This window comes from Cololabis saira, chromosome 21, assembly GCF_033807715.1.
Source record: "Cololabis saira isolate AMF1-May2022 chromosome 21, fColSai1.1, whole genome shotgun sequence".
Classification (NCBI taxonomy): Eukaryota; Metazoa; Chordata; class Actinopteri; order Beloniformes; family Belonidae; genus Cololabis; species Cololabis saira.
Genome location: NC_084607.1, coordinates 35,192,700 through 35,220,583, shown reverse-complemented (window position 1 = coordinate 35,220,583; position 27,884 = coordinate 35,192,700). Strand labels below are relative to the sequence as shown.

Below are 27,884 nucleotides of genomic sequence, written 5' to 3'. Positions count from 1 at the left end.
TGATTTGGACCGTTTTTATTTCAGGGGGGGATGATTTGGACCGTTTTTATTTCAGGAGGGGATGCCATCCCCCCTCACCCCCCCTCATCCCCCCTCAACTCCAGTACTGGTTACAGCTGATAAACAAACCCAGGAGCCGTCTGTGGGTTCAGTCATTCATTTGCAATGATGTCAATGTCATAACACACCTGAACTTTAGGGGAGCCCATAAGAGAAAGAAAAAAACCACACACACACACACACTCGTCAACACAGTGGTTCTGTTGTGTCCCCGTGTGGTCTGAAGAGGAATTGCGACAAAGAGAGGCTTTAAGACGTACATGTTGACTACATAAAAACAAAGCTCCAGCGCAGGTGTGGACCGTCCTCCGTCCCCTCACACATCTGGAATGTAGACACTTCAGATCTAAACACGGTGACGCTGCACATCTGGACCCCTGGAGGTTTGTGACCAGCCTTTGCACCAGCGACCGTCCATTAGTCCAGGTTCTTCTCAGCGTGAAGGATCTGACAGTACATCTGCATGGAGAAAACCAGGGCCAGGACCTGTGGAGAGACGGGGGACACAGGTCCATATCAGCACGTGTTGCTTAGGTTTGGGTTCAGTGTGAATCATGCATTAAATATCAAAAAGTCAAATTTTATAATATTTGCAGGTAAGCATAGGAAATATCTTAAAGATTATATTAGAGTAGCAGTAGATGGAAATGAAATTTCCCAAGTCTCACATACTCGTTTTTTAGGTATTTTGGTTGATGAGAAATTGAATTGGAAAAAATATACAAAATTCATTCATAATTAAAGCTGCAAGCAGCGATGAACGGGCCCTCGCACTCACGGCCACCGCCCCCCATAAGCATATCAGAAATGACACCACCCATGACTTCATATGTCAAACCATTCAAAAGTTATAGCAGAAAAAAGGGACAACCAATCAGAAGAAGGGGCGGGGCTAATTCAGGCCAATGAAGGTCAAGGACTCCATACAGAATCTGATGACACCACCCACGACTCTCTATGTCAAACCATTCAAAAGTTATAGTAGAAAATCGGGACAACCAATCAGAAGAAGGGGCGGGGCTAATTCAGGCCAAAGAAGGTCAAGGACTCAATACAGCGTCCAATGACACCACCCACGACTCTCTATGTCAAACCATTCAAAAGTTATAACAGAAAATAGGGAGAACCAATCAGAAGAAGAGGCGGGGCTAATTCAGGCCAATGAAGCTCAAGGACTCAATACTGATTCAGATGACATCACCCACGACTTTCTATGTCAAAACATTCAAAATTTATAGCAGGAAATATGGACAACCAATCAAAAGAAGGGGCGGAGCTAATTTTCACCAATTATGGTCAAGGACTCAATATCGAGTCCCATGACACCACTCACAACTCTCTATGTCAAACCATTCAAAAGTTATGGCAGAGAATAGTATTCTAGGGGGCGCTGTTGAGCCGTTAGGCCACGCTCATTAATGCAAACCATGAAATATCAAATGTATCGCCAAGCCTGGCTTGCGAGCAAAATTTGGTGACTATCAAATATGGACCAATCAGATGAAGGGGGGGCGCGCCTTTTGGCGTCTAGCGTCGCCACGGTAACACTTTTGAAAGAGAAAAGTAATGCGCGTAGTCGCAGGATGGAGACGCACATATTGATGTATAACACACCTGGGTGCACGTTACGGTTCGGTCCGTATTAATTGCCGAAGGAATGGCATAAATTGCGCCAAAATTACACAATTAATTCAAAATGGCCGACTTCCTGTTGGGTTTCGGCCATGGCTCCAAGAGACTTTTCTTTAAGTTGTGCCATGATAGAGGTGTGTAGCGATTTTCGTGCATGTACGTCAAACCGTATTGTGGGGCTTGAGGCACAAAGTTTTCCGGGGGGCGCTGTTGAGCCATTTTGCCACGCCCATTAATGCAAACCATGAAATATCACATTTATCGCCAGGCCTGGCTTGCGTGCCAAATTTGGTGCCTTTTGGGGAACTATCAAATATGGACCAATCAGATGAAGGGGGGGTGCGCTTGTTGGCGTCTAGCGTCGCCACGGTAACACTTTTGAAAGAGAAAAGTAATGCGCGTAGTCGCAGGATGGAGACGCACATTTTGATGTATAACACATCTGGGTTCATGATTCCGTTTGGGCCGTATTAATTCTCGAAGGAATGGCATATATTGCTCCAAAATTACGCGATTAATTCAGAATGTTCAAAATGGCCGACTTCCTGTTCGGATTCGGCCATGGCGCCAAGAGACTTTTCTTTAAGTTGCGCCATGATACAGGTGTGTACCGATTTTCGTGCATGTACGACAAATCGCATTGTGGGGCTTGAGGCACAAAGTTTTCAAGGGGGCGCTGTTGAGCTATTTTGCCACGCTCATTAATGCAAACCATTAAATATCAAATTTTTCGCCAGGCCTGACTTGCATGCAAAATTTGGTGACTTTTTGGGCACGTTTAGGGGGGCAAAAAGGCCTTCCTTTTGTCAGAAAAATAATAATAATTAAAGCTGCAAGCAGCGATGAACGGGCCCTCGCACTCATGGCCACCACCCCCATAAGCATATCAGAAAAGACACCACCCACGACTTCCTATGTCAAACAATTAAAATGTTATAGCAGAAAAAAGGGACAACCAATCAGAAGAAGGGGCGGGGCTAGATCACGCCAATGAAGGTCAAGGACTCCATAAAGAATCTGATGACACCAGCCACGACTCTCTATGTCAAACCATTCCAAAGTTATAGCAGAAAATCGGGACAACCAATCAGAAGAAGGGGCGGGGCTAATTAAGGCCAACGAAGCTTAAGGACTCATTACAGAGTCCCATGACACCACCCACAACTTCCTATGTCAAACCATTCAAAAGTTATGGCAGATAAAAGTATTCTAGGGGGCGCTGTTGAGCCGTTAGGCCACGCCCATTAATGCAAACCATGAAATATCAAATTTATCGCCAAGTCTGTCTTGCATGCAAAATTTGGTGACTTTTGGAGAACTATCAAATATGGACCAATCAGATTTCAAAATGGCCGACTTCCTGTTCGGTTTCGGCCATGGCTCCAAGAGACTTTTCTTTAAGTTGTGACATGATACAGATGTGTAGCGATTTTCGTGCATGTACGTCGAACTGTATTGTGGGGCTTGAGGCACAAAGTTTTCCGGGGGGCGCTGTTGAGCCGTTTTGCCACGCCCATTAATGCAAACCATGAAATATCAAATTTATCGCCAGGCCTGGCTTGCGTGCCAAATTTGGTGACTTTTGGGGAACTATCAAATATGGACCAATCAGATGAAGGGGGGGTCCGCTTGTTGGCGTCTAGCGTCGTCACGGTAACACTTTTGAAAGAGAAAAGTAATGCATGTAGTCGCAGGATGAAGACGCATATTTTGATGTATAACACATCTGGGTTCACGATACGGTTAGGGCCGTATTAATTCTCGAAGGAATGGCATATATTGCTCCAAAATTACGCAATTAATTCAGATTGTTCAAAATGGCCGACTTCCTGTTCGGTTTCGGCCATGGCGCCAAGAGACTTTTCTTTTAGTTGCGACATGATACAGGTGTGTACCGATTTTCGTTCATGTACGTCAAACCGTATTATGGGGCTTGAGGCGCAAAGTTTTTTCTGTCAGAACCAATCAGATGAAGGGTGGGCGCGCTTTTTGGTGTCTAGCGTCGCCACGGTAACGCTTTTGAAAGAGAAAAGTAATGCGTGGTGTCGGAGGATGGAGACGCACATTTTGATGTATAACACACTTGGGGGAACGTTACGGTTCGGGCCGTATTAACTGCCGAAGGAATGGCATAAATTTCGCCAAAATGACACGATTAATTCAAAATGACCGACATCCTGTTCGGTTTCGGGCACGGCACCAAGAGACTTTTCTTTAAGTTGCGTCATGATACAGGTGTGTACCGAATTTTGTGCATGTACGTCAAACCGTATCGTGGGGCTTGAGGCACAAAGTTTTCAAGGGGGCGCTGTTGAGCCATTTTGCCACGCCCATTAATGCGAACCATAAAATATCAAATTTTTCGCCAGGCCTGACTTGCGTGCAAAATTTTGTGACTTTTTGGGCATGTTTAGGGGGGCAAAAAGGCCTTCCTTTTGTCAGAAAAATTATAATAATAATTAAAGCTGCAAGCAGCGATGAACGGGCCCTCGCACTCACGGCTACCGCCCTCCATAAGCATATCAGAAATGACATCACCCACGACTTCCTATGTTAAACCATTCAAAAGTTATAGCAGAAAAAAGGGACAACCAATCAGAAGAAGGGGCGGAGCTAATTCAGACCAATGAAGGTCAAGGACTCCATACAGAGTCTGATGACACCACCCACGACTCTCTATGTCAAACCATTCAAAAGTTATAGCAGAAAATCGGGACAACCTATCAGAAGAAGGGATGGGGCTAATTAAGGCCAAAGAAGCTCAAGGACTCAATACAGAGTCAGATGACACCACCCACTACTCTCTATGTCAAAACATTCAAAAGTTATAGCAGGAAATAGGTACAACCAATCAGAAGAAAGGACGGGGCTAATTTTCACCAATTATGGTCAAGGACTCAATACTGAGTCCCATGACACCACCCACGACTCTTTTTGTCAAACCTTTCAAAAGTTATGGCAGAGAAAAGTGTTCTAGGGGGCGCTGTTGAGCGAGTAGGCCACGCCCATTAATGCAAACCATGAAATATCAAATTTATCGCCAGGCCTGGCTTGCATCAAATATGGAGAACTATCAAATATGGACCAATCAGATGAAGGGGGGGGCGCGCCTTTTGGCGTCTAGCGTCGCCACGGTAACACTTTTGAAAGAGAAAAGTAATGCGCATAGTCGCAGGATGGAGACGCACATTTTGATGTATAACACACCTGGGTGCACGTTACGGTTCAGGCCGTATTAACTGCCGAAGGAATGGCATAAATTGCGCCAAAATTATACAATTAATTCAAAATGGCCGACTTCCTGTTCGGTTTCGGGCATGACGCCAAGAGACTTTTCTTTAAGTTGCGCCATGATACAGGTGTGTGCCGATTTTCGTGCATGTACGTCAAACCGTATCGTGGGGCTTGAGGCACAAAGTTTTCTAGGGGGCGCTGTTGAGCCATTTTGCCACGTCCATTAATGCAAACCATGAAATATCAAATTTATCGCCAGGCCTGGCTTGCATGCCAAATTTGGTGCCTTTTGGGGAACTATCAAATATGTACCAATCAGATGAAGGGGGGGCACGCTTTTTGGCGTCTACCGTCGCCACGGTAACCCTTTTGAAAGAGAAAAGTAATGCGTGTAGTCGCAGGATGGAGACGCACATTTTGATGTATAACACATCTGGGTTCACGATACGGTTCGGGCCGTATTAATTCTCGAAGGAATGGCATATATTGCTCCAAAATTACGCAATTAATTCAGAATGTTCAAAATGGCCGACTTCCTGTTCGGTTTCGGCCATGGCGCCAAGAGACTTTTCTTTAAGTTGCGACATGATACAGGTTTGTACCGATTTTCGTTCATGTACGTCAAACCGTATTGTGGGGCTTGAGGCGCAACTTTTTTTCGGTCTGAACCAATCAGATGAAGGGTGGGCGCGCTTTTTGGCGTCTAGCGTCGCCACGGTAACACTTTTGAAAGAGAAAAGTAATGCGTGGTGTCGGAGGATGGAGACGCACATTTTGATGTATAACACACTTGGGTGCACGTTACGGTTCGGGCCGTATTAACTGCCAAAGGAATGGCATAAATTTCGCCAAAATGACACGATTAATTCAAAAATGCCGACATCCTGTTGGGTTTGGGCCATGGCGCCAAGAGACTTTTCTTTAAGTTGTGACATGATACAGGTGTGTACCGATTTTCGTGCATGTACGTCAAACCGTATCGTGGGGCTTGAGGCACAAACTTTTCCGGGGGGCGCTGTTGAGCCATTTTGCCACGCCCATTAATGCAAACCATTAAATATCAAATTTTTCGCCAGGCCTGTCTTGCGTGCAAAATTTGGTGACTTTTTGGGCACGTTTAGGGGGGCAAAAAGGCCTTCCTTTTGTCAGAAAAATAATAATAACGCGAAGAATTCCTACAGATACAATAGGGCCTTCGCACTGTAAGTGCTCGGGCCCTAATTAAAGCTGCAAGCAGCGATGAACGGGCCCTCGCACTCACGGCTACCGCCCTCCATAAGCATATCAGAAATGACATCACCCACGACTTCCTATGTTAAACCATTCAAAAGTTATAGCAGAAAAAAGGGACAACCAATCAGAAGAAGGGGCGGAGCTAATTCAGACCAATGAAGGTCAAGGACTCCATACAGAGTCTGATGACACCACCCACGACTCTCTATGTCAAACCATTCAAAAGTTATAGCAGAAAATCGGGACAACCTATCAGAAGAAGGGATGGGGCTAATTAAGGCCAAAGAAGCTCAAGGACTCAATACAGAGTCAGATGACACCACCCACTACTCTCTATGTCAAAACATTCAAAAGTTATAGCAGGAAATAGGTACAACCAATCAGAAGAAAGGACGGGGCTAATTTTCACCAATTATGGTCAAGGACTCAATACTGAGTCCCATGACACCACCCACGACTCTTTTTGTCAAACCTTTCAAAAGTTATGGCAGAGAAAAGTGTTCTAGGGGGCGCTGTTGAGCGAGTAGGCCACGCCCATTAATGCAAACCATGAAATATCAAATTTATCGCCAGGCCTGGCTTGCATCAAATATGGAGAACTATCAAATATGGACCAATCAGATGAAGGGGGGGGCGCGCCTTTTGGCGTCTAGCGTCGCCACGGTAACACTTTTGAAAGAGAAAAGTAATGCGCATAGTCGCAGGATGGAGACGCACATTTTGATGTATAACACACCTGGGTGCACGTTACGGTTCAGGCCGTATTAACTGCCGAAGGAATGGCATAAATTGCGCCAAAATTATACAATTAATTCAAAATGGCCGACTTCCTGTTCGGTTTCGGGCATGACGCCAAGAGACTTTTCTTTAAGTTGCGCCATGATACAGGTGTGTGCCGATTTTCGTGCATGTACGTCAAACCGTATCGTGGGGCTTGAGGCACAAAGTTTTCTAGGGGGCGCTGTTGAGCCATTTTGCCACGTCCATTAATGCAAACCATGAAATATCAAATTTATCGCCAGGCCTGGCTTGCATGCCAAATTTGGTGCCTTTTGGGGAACTATCAAATATGTACCAATCAGATGAAGGGGGGGCACGCTTTTTGGCGTCTACCGTCGCCACGGTAACCCTTTTGAAAGAGAAAAGTAATGCGTGTAGTCGCAGGATGGAGACGCACATTTTGATGTATAACACATCTGGGTTCACGATACGGTTCGGGCCGTATTAATTCTCGAAGGAATGGCATATATTGCTCCAAAATTACGCAATTAATTCAGAATGTTCAAAATGGCCGACTTCCTGTTCGGTTTCGGCCATGGCGCCAAGAGACTTTTCTTTAAGTTGCGACATGATACAGGTTTGTACCGATTTTCGTTCATGTACGTCAAACCGTATTGTGGGGCTTGAGGCGCAACTTTTTTTCGGTCTGAACCAATCAGATGAAGGGTGGGCGCGCTTTTTGGCGTCTAGCGTCGCCACGGTAACACTTTTGAAAGAGAAAAGTAATGCGTGGTGTCGGAGGATGGAGACGCACATTTTGATGTATAACACACTTGGGTGCACGTTACGGTTCGGGCCGTATTAACTGCCAAAGGAATGGCATAAATTTCGCCAAAATGACACGATTAATTCAAAAATGCCGACATCCTGTTGGGTTTGGGCCATGGCGCCAAGAGACTTTTCTTTAAGTTGTGACATGATACAGGTGTGTACCGATTTTCGTGCATGTACGTCAAACCGTATCGTGGGGCTTGAGGCACAAACTTTTCCGGGGGGCGCTGTTGAGCCATTTTGCCACGCCCATTAATGCAAACCCTTAAATATCAAATTTTTCGCCAGGCCTGTCTTGCGTGCAAAATTTGGTGACTTTTTGGGCACGTTTAGGGGGGCAAAAAGGCCTTCCTTTTGTCAGAAAAATAATAATAACGCAAAGAATTCCTACAGATACAATAGGGCCTTCGCACTGTAAGTGCTCGGGCCCTAATAACGCGAAGAATTCCTACAGATACAATAGGGCCTTCGCACTGAAGGTGCTCGGGCCCTAATAACGCGAAGAATTCCTACAGATACAATAAGGCCTTCGCACTGTAAGTGCTCGGGCCCTAATAAAACTGTGAAGTCATTGTGCATCATCAGCAAACTGCAAAATCTCGTTAATATTTCTTGCTTATTAACTCTATATTATTCTATGATTTATCCTTATTTGATTTATGGTAATATTGTTTGGGCAAATACAAACCCTTCCAGTCTTCATCAACTTTATTTAATGCAAAAACGATTTGTAAGACTGGCAACTTTTTCTAACTCTACGGATCCCTCTACTCCTCTGTTCAAAAAACTCCAAATTCTTTCAGTATATGACATAAATATTCATCAAATATGTGTGTTTTTATACAAACATATGTTTTTGCCTTTTTCTTTACCACTATCGTTTAGTAATTATTTAAAATATAATTCTCAAATACATTCATATAACACTAGACAGGTCAATCATCTTCATCTTCCTTTTTATAAAACTAAACGCAGCCAGTTTTCCCTCAGATATCGCGGTGTACAGATATGGAACTCCAAATCTCACATTATCAAAATCTCTGTTTCTCTAGAGATTTTTAAAAGAAATGTATCATCTCATTTAATTCACATTTAAAAAATGTTTTTTGAAATTACTTCCTAAATTGAGGGGAGGTTTCGCTGTATAAGCCTGTTGGCTTTTTGACCTCTCCTGTCACATTTGTTTTACTATTTTGATTGTAAGTGTTACTTTTATTGTGTGAAAACTAATAAAATTAAATAAAAAAATTAAATAAATAAAAACCCTCACAGAGACTCCACTGTTGGGAGATACTTCAACAGTATGTTCAGATTTACTGCCATACAACAGTCTCATGAATCCATATTCCTTCCCAGATGAACACTTGACCACAGAAAACGTTTTAAATGAAAAAAGTGAGAAACTTTAGAGTTTCATTAAAAATATTGACACATTTGAATTTACTGATAGAAACACTTTTAAAAGAAGTTGGGACAAAGAGGATAAAAGGATGAAAAAATAAGTGGGTTACAAAGAAGACACCTAGAGGAACACCTACACACCTAGAGGAACACCTACACACCTAGCGGGACATCTACACACCTAGAAGGACACTTATACCCCTTTTCCACCAAACCAGTTCCAGATCTGGTTCTGGGCCCGGGCTGGTGCTGGTTCACAAGAGAACCGGTTTGTTATTTCATACCTCGGGTGCTACGGGGAGCCACGTCATTACGTCACTGCAAACGTCAGTTACATCGCATTTCACATTGGCGTAAAAGTTGAAGCAACAACATCGTATTTGCTCTGATAGGACTTGGTCCCCGTAGCTCCTCCGTGGACACATCTCTAAAAGACAGGCTGTCTCCTCCTCAGACCACTGCTGCTTTGCTGCGTCCAGATTAATTCGTCGCTTATTTTTAAATGTCTCTGTCTCCCAGTCTTGCTATTGCCGTTGGTCTTAATAACTCAACCTTTTTTCAGTGATGTACCCCCTGTGAAATATTTTTTCAGCCAAGTACCCCCTAACCAGCGCAAAGCACTTTTGGTTGTTAAAAAAAAGACCTAAAACAGAGCACTGTGCCATCAGTAACTGATTTATCAAACATAAAAATATTGCTGCTATGCTTCAACCACGACTCCATCGTTGGTCCAAGTGATTGACAGGTGAAGCCAGGTGATTGAAAGGTTAGGTGGAACAAACCCTGGTGTGGGGGATACTCCACGGTTTTAGGATAATAAGTTGAATAGCCTACTCCTGAAGATAACAATCATTTTATGAATTTAGACTTATATTTTCCTCAATTATTTATGAAATATTTATCTTTAAAGGATTTTTGTATGGATGCTACTTTTTAAATATATGTATATTTTAAAATCTCACGTACCCCCTGTAGTGCCTTCACGTACCCCCAGGGGTACACTACCCCCATTTGAGAACCACTGATCTAGACCAGCAGAGAGTTGGTGCTTCCTTGGAACCGGTTCTTCTGGCCAGTGGAAACAGAAAGCCCAAACTCAGCACTGGCCCAGAACCAGAACCAGCCCTGGAACCGGTTTGGTGGAAAAGGGGCATTACACACCCAGAGGAACATCTACAACTAATTAGGTTCTATATCAACAGGTCAGTGACTCAATTGGACAGAAAAGGATAATATTAGAGAGGGGGAGGCTCAGATGAGGTGTTTGGGGCATCTGGTGAGGATGGACCTCGGCCATATCCCAGTGGGAAGTGTCCCCGGGGAAGACGAGGACACACTGAGTGGACTATATCTCTAGGCTGACCTGGGAACACCTTGGGAAACCACCAAAGAGCAGGACAAGTGTCCGGGGAGCGGGAAGCGTGGACTTTCCGGCTTGGCTACTGCCAAAACCTGACCCCGGATAAGCGACAGAAGATGGATGGATGAATTTCCTCAGTTTGTATTTTTGTTGTGAGTAACATATGAGTTTATGAGATTTGTGAATCACTGAATTCTGTTTTTATTTACGTTTTACACAGTAACTTATGCTGCTCTGGCATTGTAATGTACTGAGGACAACAAATCTGCTGAAAGGCATCAAATAAGTTAACATTTCCATTAAAGTCTGTCATGTAAAAATTAACACGACAGAAGTGCATTGGCATTTTATGTCAAAGAAAAGCAGCATGTTAGCAGAAAGAAGCACGTTCCTCTATTCTAAACAAATTTAAAAAATATGATTCTGTCTCTGTCCTGCTGGACGTAGTGAACGTCACTGAAGACATCAGATCAATTTGGGAGGGGGAGTTAATCCCCAAGGTAAAAAGTTGAAAGATCCTTAACACCCCTCAGTGTAGCAATGACACTTGTGACCACATGGGGGCAGTCTGGGACGAGAAGCGTCTGTAGCGGTACACACAGTACTCGAGTTGTAAAAAAAAATCAGGGGGCATGGAGGATTTGATCATATGGGGACAGATAATTTGTGCTGATTACAAATAATATAATATATTACAAATAATAGCAGTGACCAAAACACCTGCAGAAATACTGCAGGAATGACATAGCAGCAGTTAAATGCAGCCTTCTGTAAGCTTGAAATATCCACTGGGCTTACATCAAATACATCAAAACACAACAATAAAAAACACTTTTCTGAACTTATCAATATGACTCTGTCCTTCACAGGATAAGTAACATGGATCACTGCAAAAACTCACAATCTTAACAAGAATATTTGTCTTATTTCTAGTTAAAATGTCTCGTTTTAGTAAAAAAAAATGTCATTACACTTAAAACAAGATGAAAAACAACAATTTTCACCTGTTTCAAGTAGATTTTCACTTGAAATAAGTAGAAAAATCTGCCAGTGGAACAATATTTTTTGCTAAGAAATAAGAAATCTTGTCCCACTGATTTTCCCACTTATTTCAAGTGAAAATTTACTTGAAACAGGTGAAAATTGTCAAATAAGTTATTTTTCTGGTGTTTTTTTCTGGTGATGACATAAGGGATGGAAAGGGGGGGATGGCAGTTTTACAGGGGGGATGATTTGGACTGTTTTTATTTCAGGGTGGATGCCGTCCCCCCTCATCCCCCCTCAACTCCAGTACTGGTCATATCGAGAGGCTTGAACTGACAGAATGAAAAGTTGTCAGTAAAACTGGGGATGGTTACCTGTACGACACCAATGCACACTCCAAACACCAGGACGGAGGGGATGTTATCCAGCAGCCACTTCCTGGCCTTCTCGTAGCACGCCTGCATCGGACGGGCAGACACAACGTTGACCATTAGAACACACAGAAGTCAAAGATGAAAAGGAAGCAACATCTTCCAGACGTCTGCTGGTTTGTAAAGATGCTTTTTTATGAACGTCAAACGTGCTTCCACAGTCTTTTCAAAAGAAGTTTTCTCCTTGAAATCTATCACTCAAAAACCTGCTCGTTCACACCTCTAGGTTCTGAGATGTGACATCTGTCGCGTCTGGGATGTAGATCTTGGATTTTCTGTTTGTTTTTCCTCTAAAAACGGTATGATCTGAGCTATCAGTAACTCCCACCCCCTTAGTTACTGTTGCTAACTCTGACAGTCTAGGTTTAGGCAACGTTATCAGGGTTTAAATCCTTGTTGTTTTGATTCATCTTTGAACAAATAAACACATCCTCGTTCATCTTCTTGATATGAAGTCGGCAGTTTAATCCAAAGCAGACACTCTGTGCGTTTACATGGGAAATTTAAATCCTCTTTAATTCAGAATTAAAATGAAATCCGATTTAAAATGAGTAAAAACTACCATGTAAACACCTAATTCCGAATGAAAATGGCCATTCTGAATTAAACTTAATTCCGAAGTAAGTGGCTGGTTTATTCTGATTTTAAATCCAAATAGAATAATTCTGTGATCATGTATCCACTCATTCCTCTTTAAATTAATTCCGGTCTTTCTTTCTGCTCGTTCCCTCGCCCGTCTGTCTCCATGACCTTATATTCCGCTGGGCTGGTTTTCCTAACAAAGTTTCAAGATGCAGCAGCAGTAAACGCTGGTCAAGAGCAGAGACCATTTATTTAATAAATAGAAATAATTAAAAGAACAGATGGCAGGAAACATGAAAAGCTTTTCAAAGTTGTAGCGGCTGAGCTAAGTTTGTTTTTCTTCAGGTAGACGTAATTTCCAGTAGACGTAACTTCCGGTCCGTCCCCCTATCCAATCAGAACCTTCCCAACCCCCAGACCTGTAGAGGAATTGGAGAAAGACCATCAAACGTGTTTTCCATGTAAACCTCAATTCGGAATTACTATTTCCATGTAAACTCGAAGGAAAATAGTTTAACTCTGAATTATTTAATTCCGAATTGAAAAACATCATGTAACTGTGGCCATTATACTCTACTTAATTTGGATTTAGGAAAAGGATAAAAATAAACTACACCGTCAATACTCGCTGGATACCTGGAATTAGTATTACATGTACCACAGGCACATTTAAAAATGTTTTTAGTCATTCATTCCCTAAAACAGCAGAGTTCAAGATGCTCCACGTGTTGGAACCAAAAGCCGCAGGTGTCTGAGTTCTGGTCCCTGTGGAGCTAAATCTCAGACTGTGTTTGAGGGCCGGGGCTTAGCTATAGGTCATTTCCTTTATCACACTTACATCCAGCAACAACCGCTTTTCTGAGACCACTGGTTATGTCTTTCCCCTTTGTCGTTGTGTTAACACACACCTGACTGCTCCAGAACATCTGCATTGGTAGAGGTTCAATTCAATTCAATTCTGCAGGCAGGTGGAAGCAGCAATGACCGGGGGGGGCCGCAGGCCGGCACGCAGCTCCCGAAGCTCCGGCCCAATCAGCAAGTCCCAGGTTAGGTTCAGGGTCGGGGAAAGGTTGGGAAGGGGCAGGGCCAGGGAGAGGAGTCTTGACGGACAAACCTCTCCCCCGCCTGACCGGGCCGTTACCCTGCCCCTCTCACTCCCACGCTGCAGGATCCGGTGTTGTGCATTCAGAGATGCTCTTCGCCACCAGCAGAGGATGCTGCACCCTGGTATGCACGCCTGCTGCTGATCACTTCATCAATGATGTAAATGACCCACATGAATCAATAAGCAGCAACAGGGATCTTGCTGTTTCACAACCTTCCCCAGGACACACAGACACCCTGTACCATGAGGTTGTGTTGCATGCTGGGATTGGGAGAGGGTGTACCGTCTGTTTTAGGTTAAGGAGGCTGACACCACCTCCACCTTTAAAACCAAACTGAAAACCTTTCTGGTTAGTAAACCTCTAGTTAGTGTTTAGTAAACCTGTAGTTAGTGTTAGTAAACCTCTAGTTAGTGTTAGTAAACCTCTAGTTAGTGTTCAGTAAACCTCTAGTTAGTGTTAGTAAACCTGTAGTTAGTGTTAGTAAACCTATAGTTAGTGTTTAGTAAACCTCTAGTTAGTGTTAGTAAACATCTAGTTAGTGTTAGTAAACCTCTAGTTAGTGTTAGTAAACCTCTAGTTAGTGTTTAGTAAACCTCTATTTAGTGTTAGTAAACCTCTAGTTAGTGTTAGTAAACCTCTAGTTAGTGTTTAGTAAACCTCTAGTTAGTGTTAGTAAACCTCTAGTTAGTGTTAGTAAACCTCTAGTTAGTGTTTAGTAAACCTCTAGTTAGTGTCAGTAAACCTCTAGTTAGTGTTAGTAAACCTCTAGTTAGTGTTAGTAAACATCTAGTTAGTGTTTAGTAAACCTCTAGTTAGTGTTTAGTAAACCTCTAGTTAGTGTCAGTAAACCTCTAGTTAGTGTTAGTAAACCTCTAGTTAGTGTTAGTAAACCTCTAGTTAGTGTTCAGTAAACCTGTAGTTAGTGTTTAGTAAACCTGTAGTTAGTGTTTAGTAAACCTCTAGTTGGTGTTAGTAAACCTCTAGTTAGTGTTAGTAAACCTGTAGTTAGTGTTTAGTAAAACTCTAGTTAGTGTTAATAAACCTCTAGTTAGTGTTAGTAAACCTCTAGTTAGTGTTTAGTAAACCTCTAGTTAGTGTTAGTAAACCTCTAGTTAGTGTTTAGTAAACCTCTAGTTAGTGTTAGTAAACCTCTAGTTAGTGTTAGTAAACCTCTAGTTGGTGTTAGTAAACCTATAGTTAGTGTTTAGTAAACCTCTAGTTAGTGTTAGTAAACCTCTAGTTATTGTTTAGTAAACCTCTAGTTAGTGTTTAGTAAACCTCTAGTTAATGTTAGTAAATCTCTAGTTAGTGTTTAGTAAATCTCTAGTTAGTGTTTAGTAAACCTCTAGTTAATGTTAGTAAATCTCTAGTTAGTGTTAGTAAACCTCTAGTTAGTGATAGTAAACCTCTAGTTAGTGTTAGTAAACCTCTAGTTAGTGATAGTAAACCTCTAGTTAGTGTTAGTAAACCTCTAGTTAGAGTTAGTAAACCTCTAGTTAGTGTTAGTAAACCTCTAGTTAGTGATAGTAAACCTCTAGTTAGTGTTAGTAAACCTCTAGTTAGATTTAGTAAACCTATAGTTAGTGTTTAGTAAACCTCTAGCTGGTGTTGGTAAATGTCTAGGTAGTGTAAACTCTAGTGTGTTAGAGTCAGTAGTCATAGCTGCAGCTATAGAACAAGACTATAATAGTTAGTCTCAAATATAGCTTGGTGGTAGATATGCTGCTATAGGCCTATGCTGCAGGGGGGCACCGACATGATCCACTGGGCGGTGCCTCTCTTACTTCTATTCCATTTCCATTTATTAATCATGAGTATCTCATAGCCATCATTGATCTCCATTGTTCTTGTAGTTTGTTGTGCTGGTCTGACCCCCTTTTTTTTTCTTTATGTTTGCAGGCCAGAGCTTCAGGAGCTGCATGCTGACCTGCAGTCCCCCCTCCGATCATCCCACTGCTGCTTCCACCTGTCTGTGTGGATGTCTGCTATATGCTTGCTGACGTCCTGGACTGCTCGGGGGTCATGTTCTGGGTCTCTGGAAAGCGCCTAGAGACAAATTTTTCGTGACTCCATGTTTCAGCTGTTTGGTGTAAACAGCTCCCAGTTGGGCTCAATGTGTTTTCAAGCAGCCCAGTATATTCAAAATATATCCGAATTGTTTCCAGATGTAGAGACAACATCTGTTGTATTAGACGCTATATAAATAAAATTTAATTGAATTTAATTGAATTGAGATTGTTTTAAGCACGAAGAAAAAAAGGAATGTTTTATTTCATTTCTCCTTTCATTTTGGATTTCCACCGACTCTAACTTGCCTTTCCTGCCCTGGTGCATGTTGTGGATGATGACACGTATCGTGCTTTAACCTCCTGTGTGCTGTTTGAGAGGTTATAAATTATACAGACCAAAAAGACAGTTTGTCCTCTCTTTATCTCAGTCTAATCAACATGAACTCTTATGCGTTGTTTCCATTTTTCTTGCCATTGTGAAGTTTGAAAAATGTGACCTCAAGTATTTTGTTTGTGTTTATTTTTGGCTGCAAAAGTTTGTGTTTTATTACTTTCGGCTGCTGAAACGGACATTTGGAACAAATTTAGGTTTCAAGACTTTCAAAGCAAACAAGTTCGTAGAGGACATTTGAAAGCCCTTCACTCTCGGAGAACCCCATCAATCCATCCATCCATCCATCCATCCATCCATCCATCCATCCATCCATCCATCCATCCATCCATCCATCCATCCATCCATCCATCCATCCATCCATCCATCCATCCATCCATCCATCCATCCATCCATCCATCCATCCATCCATCCCTCCATCCCCACCTCACTCCATCCGTTGGTACAGGTGTCCAGCCCGAGGGGACAGCAGGACAGGGGCAGGGTTCCATTCAGGACGTCATACCAGTCAGTTTTGTTGGTCACTCCACAGCACTTGAACTACAGACAGACACAGTATCAGTACTTTTACCATCACCACTGGGCTTTTAGCTCTTTAACGCTTCATTTTATGAAAACCGCCGCATTAAAGGTGGCGTATCAAAGACAACTCCGATCTCAAGCCTTTCTTACATAGAACTGTTGTCTGGTGTGGAAACCTACCATTTTCTGGACATGGTCCCAGGATTTCCTCAGTCCAGGTTCTGAATGATAAATCTTCATACCCTCCTTTAATTCCGCCTGTGCGTTTGCATCCAGCTAGCGAAGACAGAGGGATACGCAGTTATTCACCCCCAGCTGCCGCCTGCAGGAGCGATGAGGATTGATACACTGAACACCCAGGACTTTAAGTCCCCAGTTGAGCCATAATTTCCGTCATGAGAGCAAACCTCTCCCAGCATATTGGTATATATATATATATATATATATATATATATATATATATATATATATATATATATATATATATATATATATATATATATATATATATATATATATATATATATATATACATATATATATATGTAATATATATATATATTAATACGCTAAACTGACAGCCCTAACATACCTTATTTTCTGGTCTATAAGCCGCTACTTTTTCCATAGTTTTTCAACCATGCAGCTTATACAAAGGTGCGTCTATTCTGTGGATTTTTCTTCCACCGCTCGGGGCGCTCTAACCGGATTTAAAATCAAAACTAAGACAAAATAAATGCAAAGAAGAATACACTACTTCTTCTTTAGCAGATAGAAGTAGGTAGAAGCAGATTTCAAACAGATAAATAGATAAATAAATACTGGTTATTTTCTCTTGGTTCTGTCCCGTTTTAATCAGCAAAGTTGCTGCCGTGTTAAAAGACACAGTTAGGAAATGATCTATTTAGGTACAAACATGTACATCATTTACAGTTCAAAATCCTTCTGTACATAAAGTAAATATCTAATCTAACAACATAAATATCTGCGGCTTGCATATCTTTTTTTTAAATAGAGCGGATGCGGCTTATATGCAGGTGCAGCTTATAGTCCAGAAAATACGGTATATATATACATATATATTAATTAAAGCGACACTACGTAACTTTTCCACCTTAATATCATATTTCCAGAGTCATTGTGATGGTACATCAACTTCCAACAGGTCTAATGAAACCTCTGTCATGGTCTGAGGGAGTCTGTATCACCTTCACTGGCACTATGTAACTTTGAGGTGCATGGTAGGAACCCTGCCACACTAAAAAACTACAAATCGTTACGACTTTGACTGCTTTACGGCATACATCACTTCCCCCTCCTTCCCGATTCGCAGTCGAGTCGAAAATGGGCGGGGCGTGGAGCGCAGAGCTCAGCAGAAGCTGGTAACCCGTTGCTGCGTTGTGGCTGCAGCAGCTCCACACAACAGACGTGGGGAAAAGACCCTAATGGTTTAACTTTTCAACGGTTTCCTGCTCGGAGGCAGAACCACGCAGGCCAAGTATCTGATATAACAGAGTAAAAGAGTGAAAGAGTCGTCGGCTCGCTTTGGATCGCGGCTGTAACGGCCAAACACACAGTAAAGCATGATTTATGGTTCTGCGTTAAATCGACGCAGACCCACGGCGTAGGGTACGTGGCGACGCGCGACGTACGGTGCGTGTCGCCGCGTACCCTACGCCGTAGGCTCTGCGTCGATTTAACGCAGAACCATAAACAGCCTTAAACCACAAACACTCACACAGACGGGCGTCCGATCAAAACACGGGTTTTATTCCCCACTTCTCCAGCTAAACGCAGTTGCTGGCCAGCTCTCTGCGGAGCAATTAACCCCAATCTTCAGATAAAACTAGTTTGTTGAGGAAAAAATATTAACTCTATTTGTAGCTGCAGAGGAAAAAAATAATCTCACGAGGAAAACAAAAATATTGCTCACGCCTCTTCAACATAATATAGCAGTCAAAAAAAAAGAAAAGAGAAGTAAGAGGGATACAAAACATGTACTGTATGTTGTACTATTATACAAATTTATTGAAACACATGGCTCTTCAGGGATTCAGGGATCTCTTAGGGATTTCATATGGATCCAGACCGTTAATAATCATTATTTTCTCCATATACCGCTCCCTGGCTTCCTTGTTTAAGGTATCCCGGTAAATTCCAGTTCCTTTCCAGCAGTTTAACATCTTTTTTTTGCGTTCCTTCTGTTCACTTGGTGAAACAGAAAAGCGTCCTGTCTTCTCTCATCAAAACAAATGCAGCGACAGGACAGGAGTTTTCCAGCAGTACGCGCTGGTGCTCATGGGAAACATAGTGTTCTTTCTGGTAAAACACTACCGCTTTTGTCCACAAGATGCCGCCAAACTCAGAAAAGCTGAAAGTTACGTTGTGCTGCTTTAAAAAAAAAAAAAAAAGCTTCATACAATGATGAGAAAACTGGCTTATAGGCTTCTGGCCTGTTATTGCTGGTACCTCTGAGCATTAAAGAAAAACGAAAAAGAGAAAAAGAAGAAAAAAAGACATCCTCTCTATTATCAATCTTCCATTTTTCATAACACTTACTGTATAGTTATGTCTGGTTCAGGAACCATTGTTTCACTAAACTGCTGGGAGTCTTCCCATGATGCACTGCTGTCACTAAGTTTGTGTTCATCTTTTTTGCCTAAAAGAAGATGTCTCTGGACTTATGTTGTGGTGTTTCTGGTGTCTCTTCTCCCTGTCCTCTCTGAGTCCGGTACTCATGGCAGGTTCGTCTAAAGGGGAGTTTCTCTCTCCTCGGTAGACTTGTGTGCGCTCATGATGGTGGATTGAATCAAACTTAATATTTGATATAAACAGCTACATTGTATTTTTGTGAAATGACATTCAAAGATAAATCTAAATACACTTAGATATAATCTGACTGGACTTCACCTGCTTTTTCCTGTGCAGACGATGGCGTCAGACAATGGTGTTGTACACATTCAGTGCATTTAAATGGATTTTTACCAGTAATTCTGGGAGATTCCAGCCTCTCATCGTTCTGTTGGTACATTGTACCAGAGAGGAAAAAACCCTCTGGATCCGGTCATGAACTACGGCCTCACCTTCTCATGGCAGAGGTGTATAACCACGGCAAACGTGACTTCCGTGAGGACCAGGAGCAACAGGATCACAAAGAACTGCAAAGCAGACAGGCAGAGAGTAAAGGTCCCAGTCTGCACCAAGATTAGATTCCCCTCAGACTCTCCTCACTGTCGGCCTCTTACCATGCACAGAAGACAGCGCTGCTCCTTAAGAGCTCCAAGACAGCCCAGGAATCCCGTTACCATGGTGATACCACCAGCGACCAGCAGCAGATTGGCAGCTGAGAGTGATGGGAAGGACAGAGGAAGAGAGGAAAACTCTGCCTGGGTGAAGGACAGCCAAACTCCAACACCGAACAAGCCGCATCCTCCCAGCTTTTGAGGAAATGGGATTTCAGAGCAGCATTAAAATCCAGGAAGGAGCAGAAAATCCTGTTGTAGCAGCGAATGTACAACTTCTTTAATGCATAATGTATGCTGATACTGACCCAGAAGATGAGATTGAAGACAAACATCAAATATTTGACACAGCATAAACACTTCTGAGACCCGGACATCCTGCAGAAGAAAGAAGGAAGCACAAAATCAACCAAAAGTTTCATGTCATCAAAGGTCCATCAAGCGTGGTCAGATCACTCAGTAAGTACATAGGGCCAATCCCAATACACCCCCTACTTTCTTCCACTAGCCCTCCCTCACTACCACTACCCCTAATAAAGAAGAGACAGATTTTAGGGCACTTGAAATCTTCCCAGGTCTGTCCCAATACTCCCACTACTCCTACTTTCAGCACCACCCCTAAAATCAGGAAGTTGAGATCCAAAAGCTGTTTTAATTTCAGCTGTAGCGCTGCCTGTTAATATGCAACTTTATTAAGTTTTAATATTTTTTCAGGCGTAAAAGTAACCGTTAAGATCCCCGACCTGGGCTCAGTTTATGCAAATAACGCCTGTTAAGAAATTTGATCCAATGTTTTTCCGCGATGAGAAGAGCCGCCGGCTCGGAGCAGCAGCAGCAGCCGGAGTACAGACGTGATCGCCGGGTCAACCTGCGCCGTCGTCCCGGGGAGAAACCTGCAGCTCTGTGGAGAATTACCGCTGGCTGAAATAAATCATTTAGGAAGATAAATGTTGGTTTAATAGATGAAAGCTAACAGTTGTAGCTACGCCTGTTAAGAAATTTGCTCCGAAAATTTCGGGATTTTTGCCTGCCGGCTCGGGAGCTGATTTATGGTTCCGCGTTATATCGAGGCAGAGCCTACGGCGTAGGGTACGGCGTAGGGTACGGCGTAGGGTACGGCGTACGGCGCGCATCGCCACGTAACCTACGCCGTAGGCTCTGCGTTGGTGTAACACGGAACCATAAATCAGCCTTTATTCTGGCGAGGTTTGAAAAAGACTTCACAACAACGGGCAAACGAGTGATTATGTACATTCACTGAGTGAATATTATGAACGTAAAATATATATTTCTCACTAGAAATGTAATCAAAATGCATTTTTATGCAGAAACTAACTCAAAATATTGATTTTATTCACTAAAAAATAAGAAATGTCCACCATGTTTTTTTTTATTCAGTCCGCAAATGACGACCAATGCATTCTTTCTGGCTCTGGAAATTTTTCTGGCCCTAGTTCAGCTAGTGAGGATCGGAAATCCCTCGATCCGTAGGGACAGATTCATATCCAATACCCTCATTTTCAGCACTCCCCCTAGGTGAAAAGAGGAATTGGGACACCACTACCCTCACGGGAACGCGCAAAATTTAGGGGTAGGGATGAAAAGTAGGGGTAGGGGGAGTATTGGGACAGGGCCCTAGTAAGCGCTGGTTTGGGTACGTGATCACGCTCATTCTGGAGTCCAGTTTGAGTGGTGGACAAACTACCACTGACCCTACGCAGGAAGTCAATCTGCTGACAGGAAGGAAGCTCCCTCCCCTGCTTAGCAGACCTAATTATACTGCTGAGGGCATTTCCCATGACTCACTGAGGTACGGAGTCTTTTAGCAGGAACACGAAAGAGCTGGAAAACACACCTAAAACATGCTTTACATGCTTTCTAGAAAGGTTTTAGAAATGATTTTAAGATTTTTTTCACATGTCTCAAAAGAGTAGAAAACAAAAATGCAAATAAAATAAGTCTAGACGTTGCTCGTTATTTGTTACTCTAATTTAATAATTCCTCTCCTTTTCTATGCTCTAATTTAAATGCTTAATTTATTTTGTTATTCATATGCACCTTTTCATTCTTAGAGCACCTTGTTTTTTGTTTTTTACATTCCTTACAAGAATCCCCATTTTTTATTTTTATTTTTATTTTCCTTTCTTTTCATATTGCATTTAAATTGATATTTGTCCATTATCCTCTTTGAGAGTTTGTATATTTTCAATAAAGTTTTGTTTGACCCAAAGCAGAAAAGGTTGGGATGTATTTCTGCAGAAATAAGAAGAGATTTGGTTTATTTCTTTTTAACTTTGCTTTTAAATTTCAGACCTGAAACACTTTCCAGACAGGTTGGTACAGTAGAGCTTCTTCCAGACTGTAACGTCCTTCCCACAATGCTGGACAGGCGTCCTGCTACTGATTACTGAATTATAAAGAGTTGATGAAGAGTTTCAGGTGTTCTTTATCCAGTTCTTCAAAATTCAGTATCTGTACAGACTGTAGACTGACCAGTCCAGTATTGTACCCTTGTTTTCCTCACTCACCTATTTGTAATGTGTCCAGAATTTTGAAAAATTCCTGAATATCTCTAAAACAGATGGGATCTTGAAGGCGGCAGATGTGGATCTAATATCTCAGAGTTGTTTTTGCTTTGGACACTGATACGACCCGGACCATCACAGAGTCTGGATTATTGACTCGTAACGCTCTGGTAGATCCTTTCCTTCTTTAACACGGAGATGCCCAGTTCTTCCAACATCAATTATGGGACATAACATCCATCCATCCATCCATCCATCCATCCATCCATCCATCCATCCATCCATCCATCCATCCATCCATCCATCCATCCATCCATCCATCCATCCATCCATCCATCCATCCATCCATCCATCCATCCATCCATCCATCCATCCATCCATTTTCCACCGCTTATCCGTTCCTGGGTTGTGGGGGCAGCAGTCTCAACAGAGATGCCCAGACTTCCTTCACCCCAGACACTTCCTCCAGCTCTTCCTCCAGCTCTTCCTCCAGCTCTTCCTCCATCTCTTCCCCCAGCTCTTCCTCCAGCTCTTTCTCCAGCTCTTCCTCCATCTCTTCCTCCATCTCTTCCTCCAGCTCTTCCTCCAGCTCTTCCTCCAGCTCTTCCTCCAGCTCTTCCTCCATCTCTTCCTCCAGCTCTTCCTCCAGCTCTTCCTCCAGCTCTTCCTCCATCTCTTCCTCCATCTCTTCCTCCAGCTCTTCCTCCAGCTCTTCCTCCAGCTCTTCCTCCAGCTCTTCCTCCATCTCTTCCTCCAGCTCTTCCTCCAGCTCTTCCTCCATCTCTTCCTCCAGCTCTTCCTCCAGCTCTTCCTCCAGCTCTTCCTCCATCTCTTCCCCCAGCTCTTCCTCCAGCTCTTTCTCCAGCTCTTCCTCCAGCTCTTCCTCCAGCTCTTCCTCCATCTCTTCCTCCAGCTCTTCCTCCAGCTCTTCCTCCATCTCTTCCTCCAGCTCTTCCTCCAGCTCTTCCTCCAGCTCTTCCTCCATCTCTTCCTCCAGCTCTTCCTCCAGCTCTTCCTCCAGCTCTTCCTCCAGATCTTCCTCCAGCTCTTCCTCCAGCTCTTCCTCCAGCTCTTCCTCCATCTCTTCCTCCAGCTCTTCCTCCAGCTCTTCCTCCAGCTCTTCCTCCAGATCTTCCTCCATCTCTTCCTCCAGCTCCGAGGGGAGTCCGAGGCGTTCCCAGGCCAGCCGAGAGACATAGTTTCTCCAGCGTGTCCTGGGTCTTCCCCGGGGTCTTCTCCCGGTGGGACATGCCTGGAACACCTCCCTAGGGAGGAGGGACATGCCTGGAACACCTCCCTAGGGAGGAGGGACATGCCTGGAACACCTCCCTATGGAGGAGGGGCATGCCTGGAACACCTCCATAGGGAGGAGGGACATGCCTGGAACACCTCCCTAGGGAGGAGGGACATGCCTGGAACACCTCCCTAGGGAGGCGTCCAGGAGGATCTGGTACAGATGTCCAAGCCACCTCAGCTGACTCCTCTCAATGTGAAGGAGCAGCGGCTCGACTCCGAGCTCCTCCCGGGTGACCGAACTCCTCACCCTATCTCTAAGGGAGCGTCCAGCCACCCTGCAGAGGAAACTCATCTCTAAGGGAGCGTCCAGCCACCCTGCGGAGGAAACTCATCTCTAAGGGAGCGTCCAGCCACCCTGCAGAGGAAACTCATCTCTAAGGGAGCGTCCAGCCACCCTGCAGAGGAAACTCATCTCTAAGGGAGCGTCCAGCCACCCTGCGGAGGAAACTCATCTCTAAGGGAGCGTCCAGCCACCCTGCGGAGGAAACTCATCTCTAAGGGAGCGTCCAGCCACCCTGCGGAGGAAACTCATCTCTAAGGGAGCGTCCAGCCACCCTGCAGAGGAAACTCATCTCTAAGGGAGCGTCCAGCCACCCTGCAGAGGAAACTCATCTCTAAGGGAGTGTCCAGCCACCCTGCGGAGGAAACTCATCTTGGCCGCTTGTATCTGCGATCTTGTCCTTTCGGTCACTACCCAAAGTTCATGACCATAGGTGAGTGTCCAAGACATGCGGCCGAAGGTCAGATGAAACGACAACAAAGTCGATCATTGACCTCCGGCCTAGGGTGTCCTGGTGCCACGTGCACTGATGGACACCCTTATGTTTGAACATGGTGTTCTTTATGGACAAACTGTGACTAGCACAGAAGTCCAACAACAAAACACCGCTCGGGTTCAGATCGGGGAGGCCGTTCCTCCCAATCACGCCTCTCCAGGTATCACTGTCATTGCCCACGTGAGCGTTGAAGTCCCCCAGTAGAACAATGGAGTCTCCATTTGGAGCACTATCCAGTACTCCTCCCAGGGACTCCAAGAAGGCCGGGTACTCCGCACTGCTGTTCGGCCCGTAGGCACAAACAACAGTGAAAGACCTTTCCCCAACCCGAAGGCACAGGGAAGCGACCCTCTCGTTCACCGGGGTGAACTCCAACACCTGGCAACTGAGCTGAGGGGCTATAACCAAGCCCACACCAGCCCGCCGCCTCTCACCCTGGGCAACTCCAGAGTAGTGGAGGGTCCAGCCCCTTTCAAGGAGCTGGGTTCCAGAGCCCAAGCTATGTGTGGAGGTGAGCCCGACTATCTCTAGCCGGTATCTCTCAACCTCACGCACAAGCTCCGGCTCCTTCCCCCCCAGCGAGGTGACATTCCATGTCCCTACTGAGAGGGTTTTGGTCCAGGGGTTGGGTCGTCGAGGCCCCACCACAACTGCTAGGACATAACAGTTATCTGCATATAAAGTGACATTTGGTTTAATTAATAAGATGAATGGGATCACGTAGCGTTAAAGAAGCAGACGTCCTCATACGGAGCCTTGCGGTACTCCTTGGTACAATCCATATTTCCATGGTGATTCATAGTAATCATCAATGATTTTATCTATGATTCTGCATAGATTAACTGAGGCGGCTGACTCACATACATTTAATGATGTCTAAATGTCCTCGGCCACTGACATCTTCTGTTTGTGTGATGTCTGGAAAGACTTCAAATCAGGGATCAACACTTTAGCTTTCATGCACTAATGATTCTTGGGCTGCTCTTGATGGTTCTCTCACTCTGATCCTCAGTTGTTCTCCGAGTGTCTCCTTCACAGCCAGCTTGTGACTTTCTTTTGTGATAAATTTGAGGTATTTTTCCAAGTCCAAGTCCACTCTGTACCCACTTTTGATCCGGGTGTGTTTAGAAGCACAACTGAAGTCCCGGTCTGTGGGACCCGTGGAGCCTGATCCTTCTGGCCGTGACCTTTAACCTGCTGCCCCAGAATATTCAACTCTATTGTAAATGTACTATGAATTAGAACTTTCGTCGGTTTGAGGGACCATTGAGGAACTTCCCTTCTTGGATGGAGGGAACCTGCTGCTCACACGTGTCTGAGAGCTAAATCAACCTGACCCAAAGAATTCTGAGCTTGTGATTCAGTTTAAAAAGAAAATCTTATCCAGATTTGAACATGAAAATCACTAGTTTTAAAGCTGCTGTGATGTTAAGCTGACAATTAAACCTACACAACTAATGTTCAAAGCAAACATTATGATATGCCATTACCGGGACGTATACAGGGGATATTTTTGGAAAGAGAGGGAGCTACAACCTCAGGGGTCAGTTTAATTATAAAGTTCTCAACAGAAACACTGAAGAGCTTCTGTATGTCGACCTGCGGATGAAACTGTGGAACAGCCTGAACATGGAGCTAAAACAAAGTAAAACATATCACCATTTAAAAAAAGATACAAAGAAACATTCTATTTAAAATACAGATGCAAATAAACATGTAGATATGTACATTTATGAATATATGTAGATATAAAGATTTATATTATGGATATAGATATGTTATATGTAGGTATGTAAATGGATATATTGAGTTGTATTATACGTACAGTATTTGTGTATCTATATCTCTATTAATAATAATAATAATAATAATAATGACTTGGATTTATATAGCGCCCTTCTAGGCACCCAGAGCGCTTTACAGAAATCATTATTCATCCATACACATTCTCTCTGGTGGTGGTAAGCTACATTTGTAGCCACAGCTGCCCTGGGGCAGACTGACGGAAGCGTGGCTGCCATATCGCGCCTAACGGCCCCTCCGACCACCACCAACATTCATACACATTCATACACATTCACACGAGGCAAGGTGGGTAAGGTGTCTTGCCCAAGGACACTACGACGCAAACTGGGACAGAGCGGGATTCGAACCGCCGACCTTCGGATCATTGGACGACCCACTCTACCACCTGAGCTACTGCCGCCCCCAATATATTAATATATATTGATTAATATTTATATGTAGATATGTCGATATATAGATTTATAGTTATTTTTATGTATATAATTGGAGGTAAATATTTGAACCAGTATATATAGCATATGAACTCTTATATAGTTATTGACTAAATTAATTTTTATTTCGAACATGTATAAAAAAAAGTAAATAAATAAAAATAAATAAACAGTAACATCTTCATATTCACATATTTTGAAATTATTATTCAAGTATATTGTTATACCATTGCTGTTTATTGTTCTCTATTATATTGTAGTATTATAGTAAAGTAATGATTATGTAATACTATACATTATAATTACATCTATTATTACATACATACATAGTAGCACAAATTAATGCTGGGCGTTTGTTTTGTTTTCTTTTGTTTGATTTGATTTGTTGGATTTTGACTATATTTATATATACATATAATTTAGTATTATATCACTGTATAGAACAGTTATTAAAGTAGGGATAGGTGTTTTATAAGTAAGTTTATTGAAACTTGTCATATTATATGTAAGAATGTATGTAGATTCAGGGGTAGGAATGGATAAGTAGTTACTTCATTTCTACTCTGTTTCAAACATGTTGGTGGATCCGTGAGGTCTGCCCAAGTGCTGTACATACATACATACATATATATATATATATATATATATATATATATATATATATATATATATATATATATATATATATATATATATATATATATATATATATATGTATTCTGTTTTTTTTAAACGTTTTTGTACTCTTTCTTAACATGCATGTTCGCAATAAAATCTTCAAATCAAATACAAATACATCATGTTGTTGCGACTGTGATCATGTTTGCTCTCCAGTGAATAACACGAGTCAGTGCTGCAGAGTTCACACTAACATCCCACAGCTGCTTCTGTCCCTGCTGCAGGTCGGTGTGAAGAGTTTAATCCAGTAATCCATAAAGAGTGAGGTCATTATTATCTTCAATATTCTGCTATCTGAGTGCAGTTTAAAGCATCTTTACCTGGAGGAGTTTCAGTTAGGTCCTGGTGATAAATCCACACTCCTCCACGTCTTGTTTACTCGCTTTTCTTTGACAGTTGTCCTCAGTTTGCCGTCTGAACCCCAACCAGAACAGCCTCCCTTCCTTCTTTCTCTTCTCCACTGGTAAAACAAACCTTGTTTTTGTTGTCGTTTGCTCGTTTTCACCAGATTCTGAGTTTACTTTCCATGTTTGACTCTCAACCTTCGTTTTAGTCCGTTCTTCTGACAAATCTGTCTTTGTCTGTTCCACCCTCTTGCTCTCCTCAATGTTTTCCAGATGTGTGTGTTGCTGCT

At 43.0% G+C, this 27,884-nt stretch overlaps 1 protein-coding gene across 1 annotated transcript; it reads right to left on the bottom strand.

Annotated features, from left to right (window-relative positions):
* On the bottom strand, positions 1–27,884 carry tspan4b (tetraspanin 4b). Its single transcript, XM_061712910.1, has 8 exons — positions 27,571–27,884; positions 20,047–20,116; positions 19,742–19,933; positions 19,580–19,654; positions 16,677–16,772; positions 16,401–16,514; positions 11,830–11,913; positions 1–546 (listed from the first exon to the last, which is right to left on the bottom strand). The coding sequence occupies exons 2-8, from the start codon at positions 20,113–20,115 to the stop codon at positions 478–480; spliced, it is 699 nt and encodes a 232-aa protein (XP_061568894.1). The 5' UTR covers position 20,116; positions 27,571–27,884; the 3' UTR covers positions 1–477.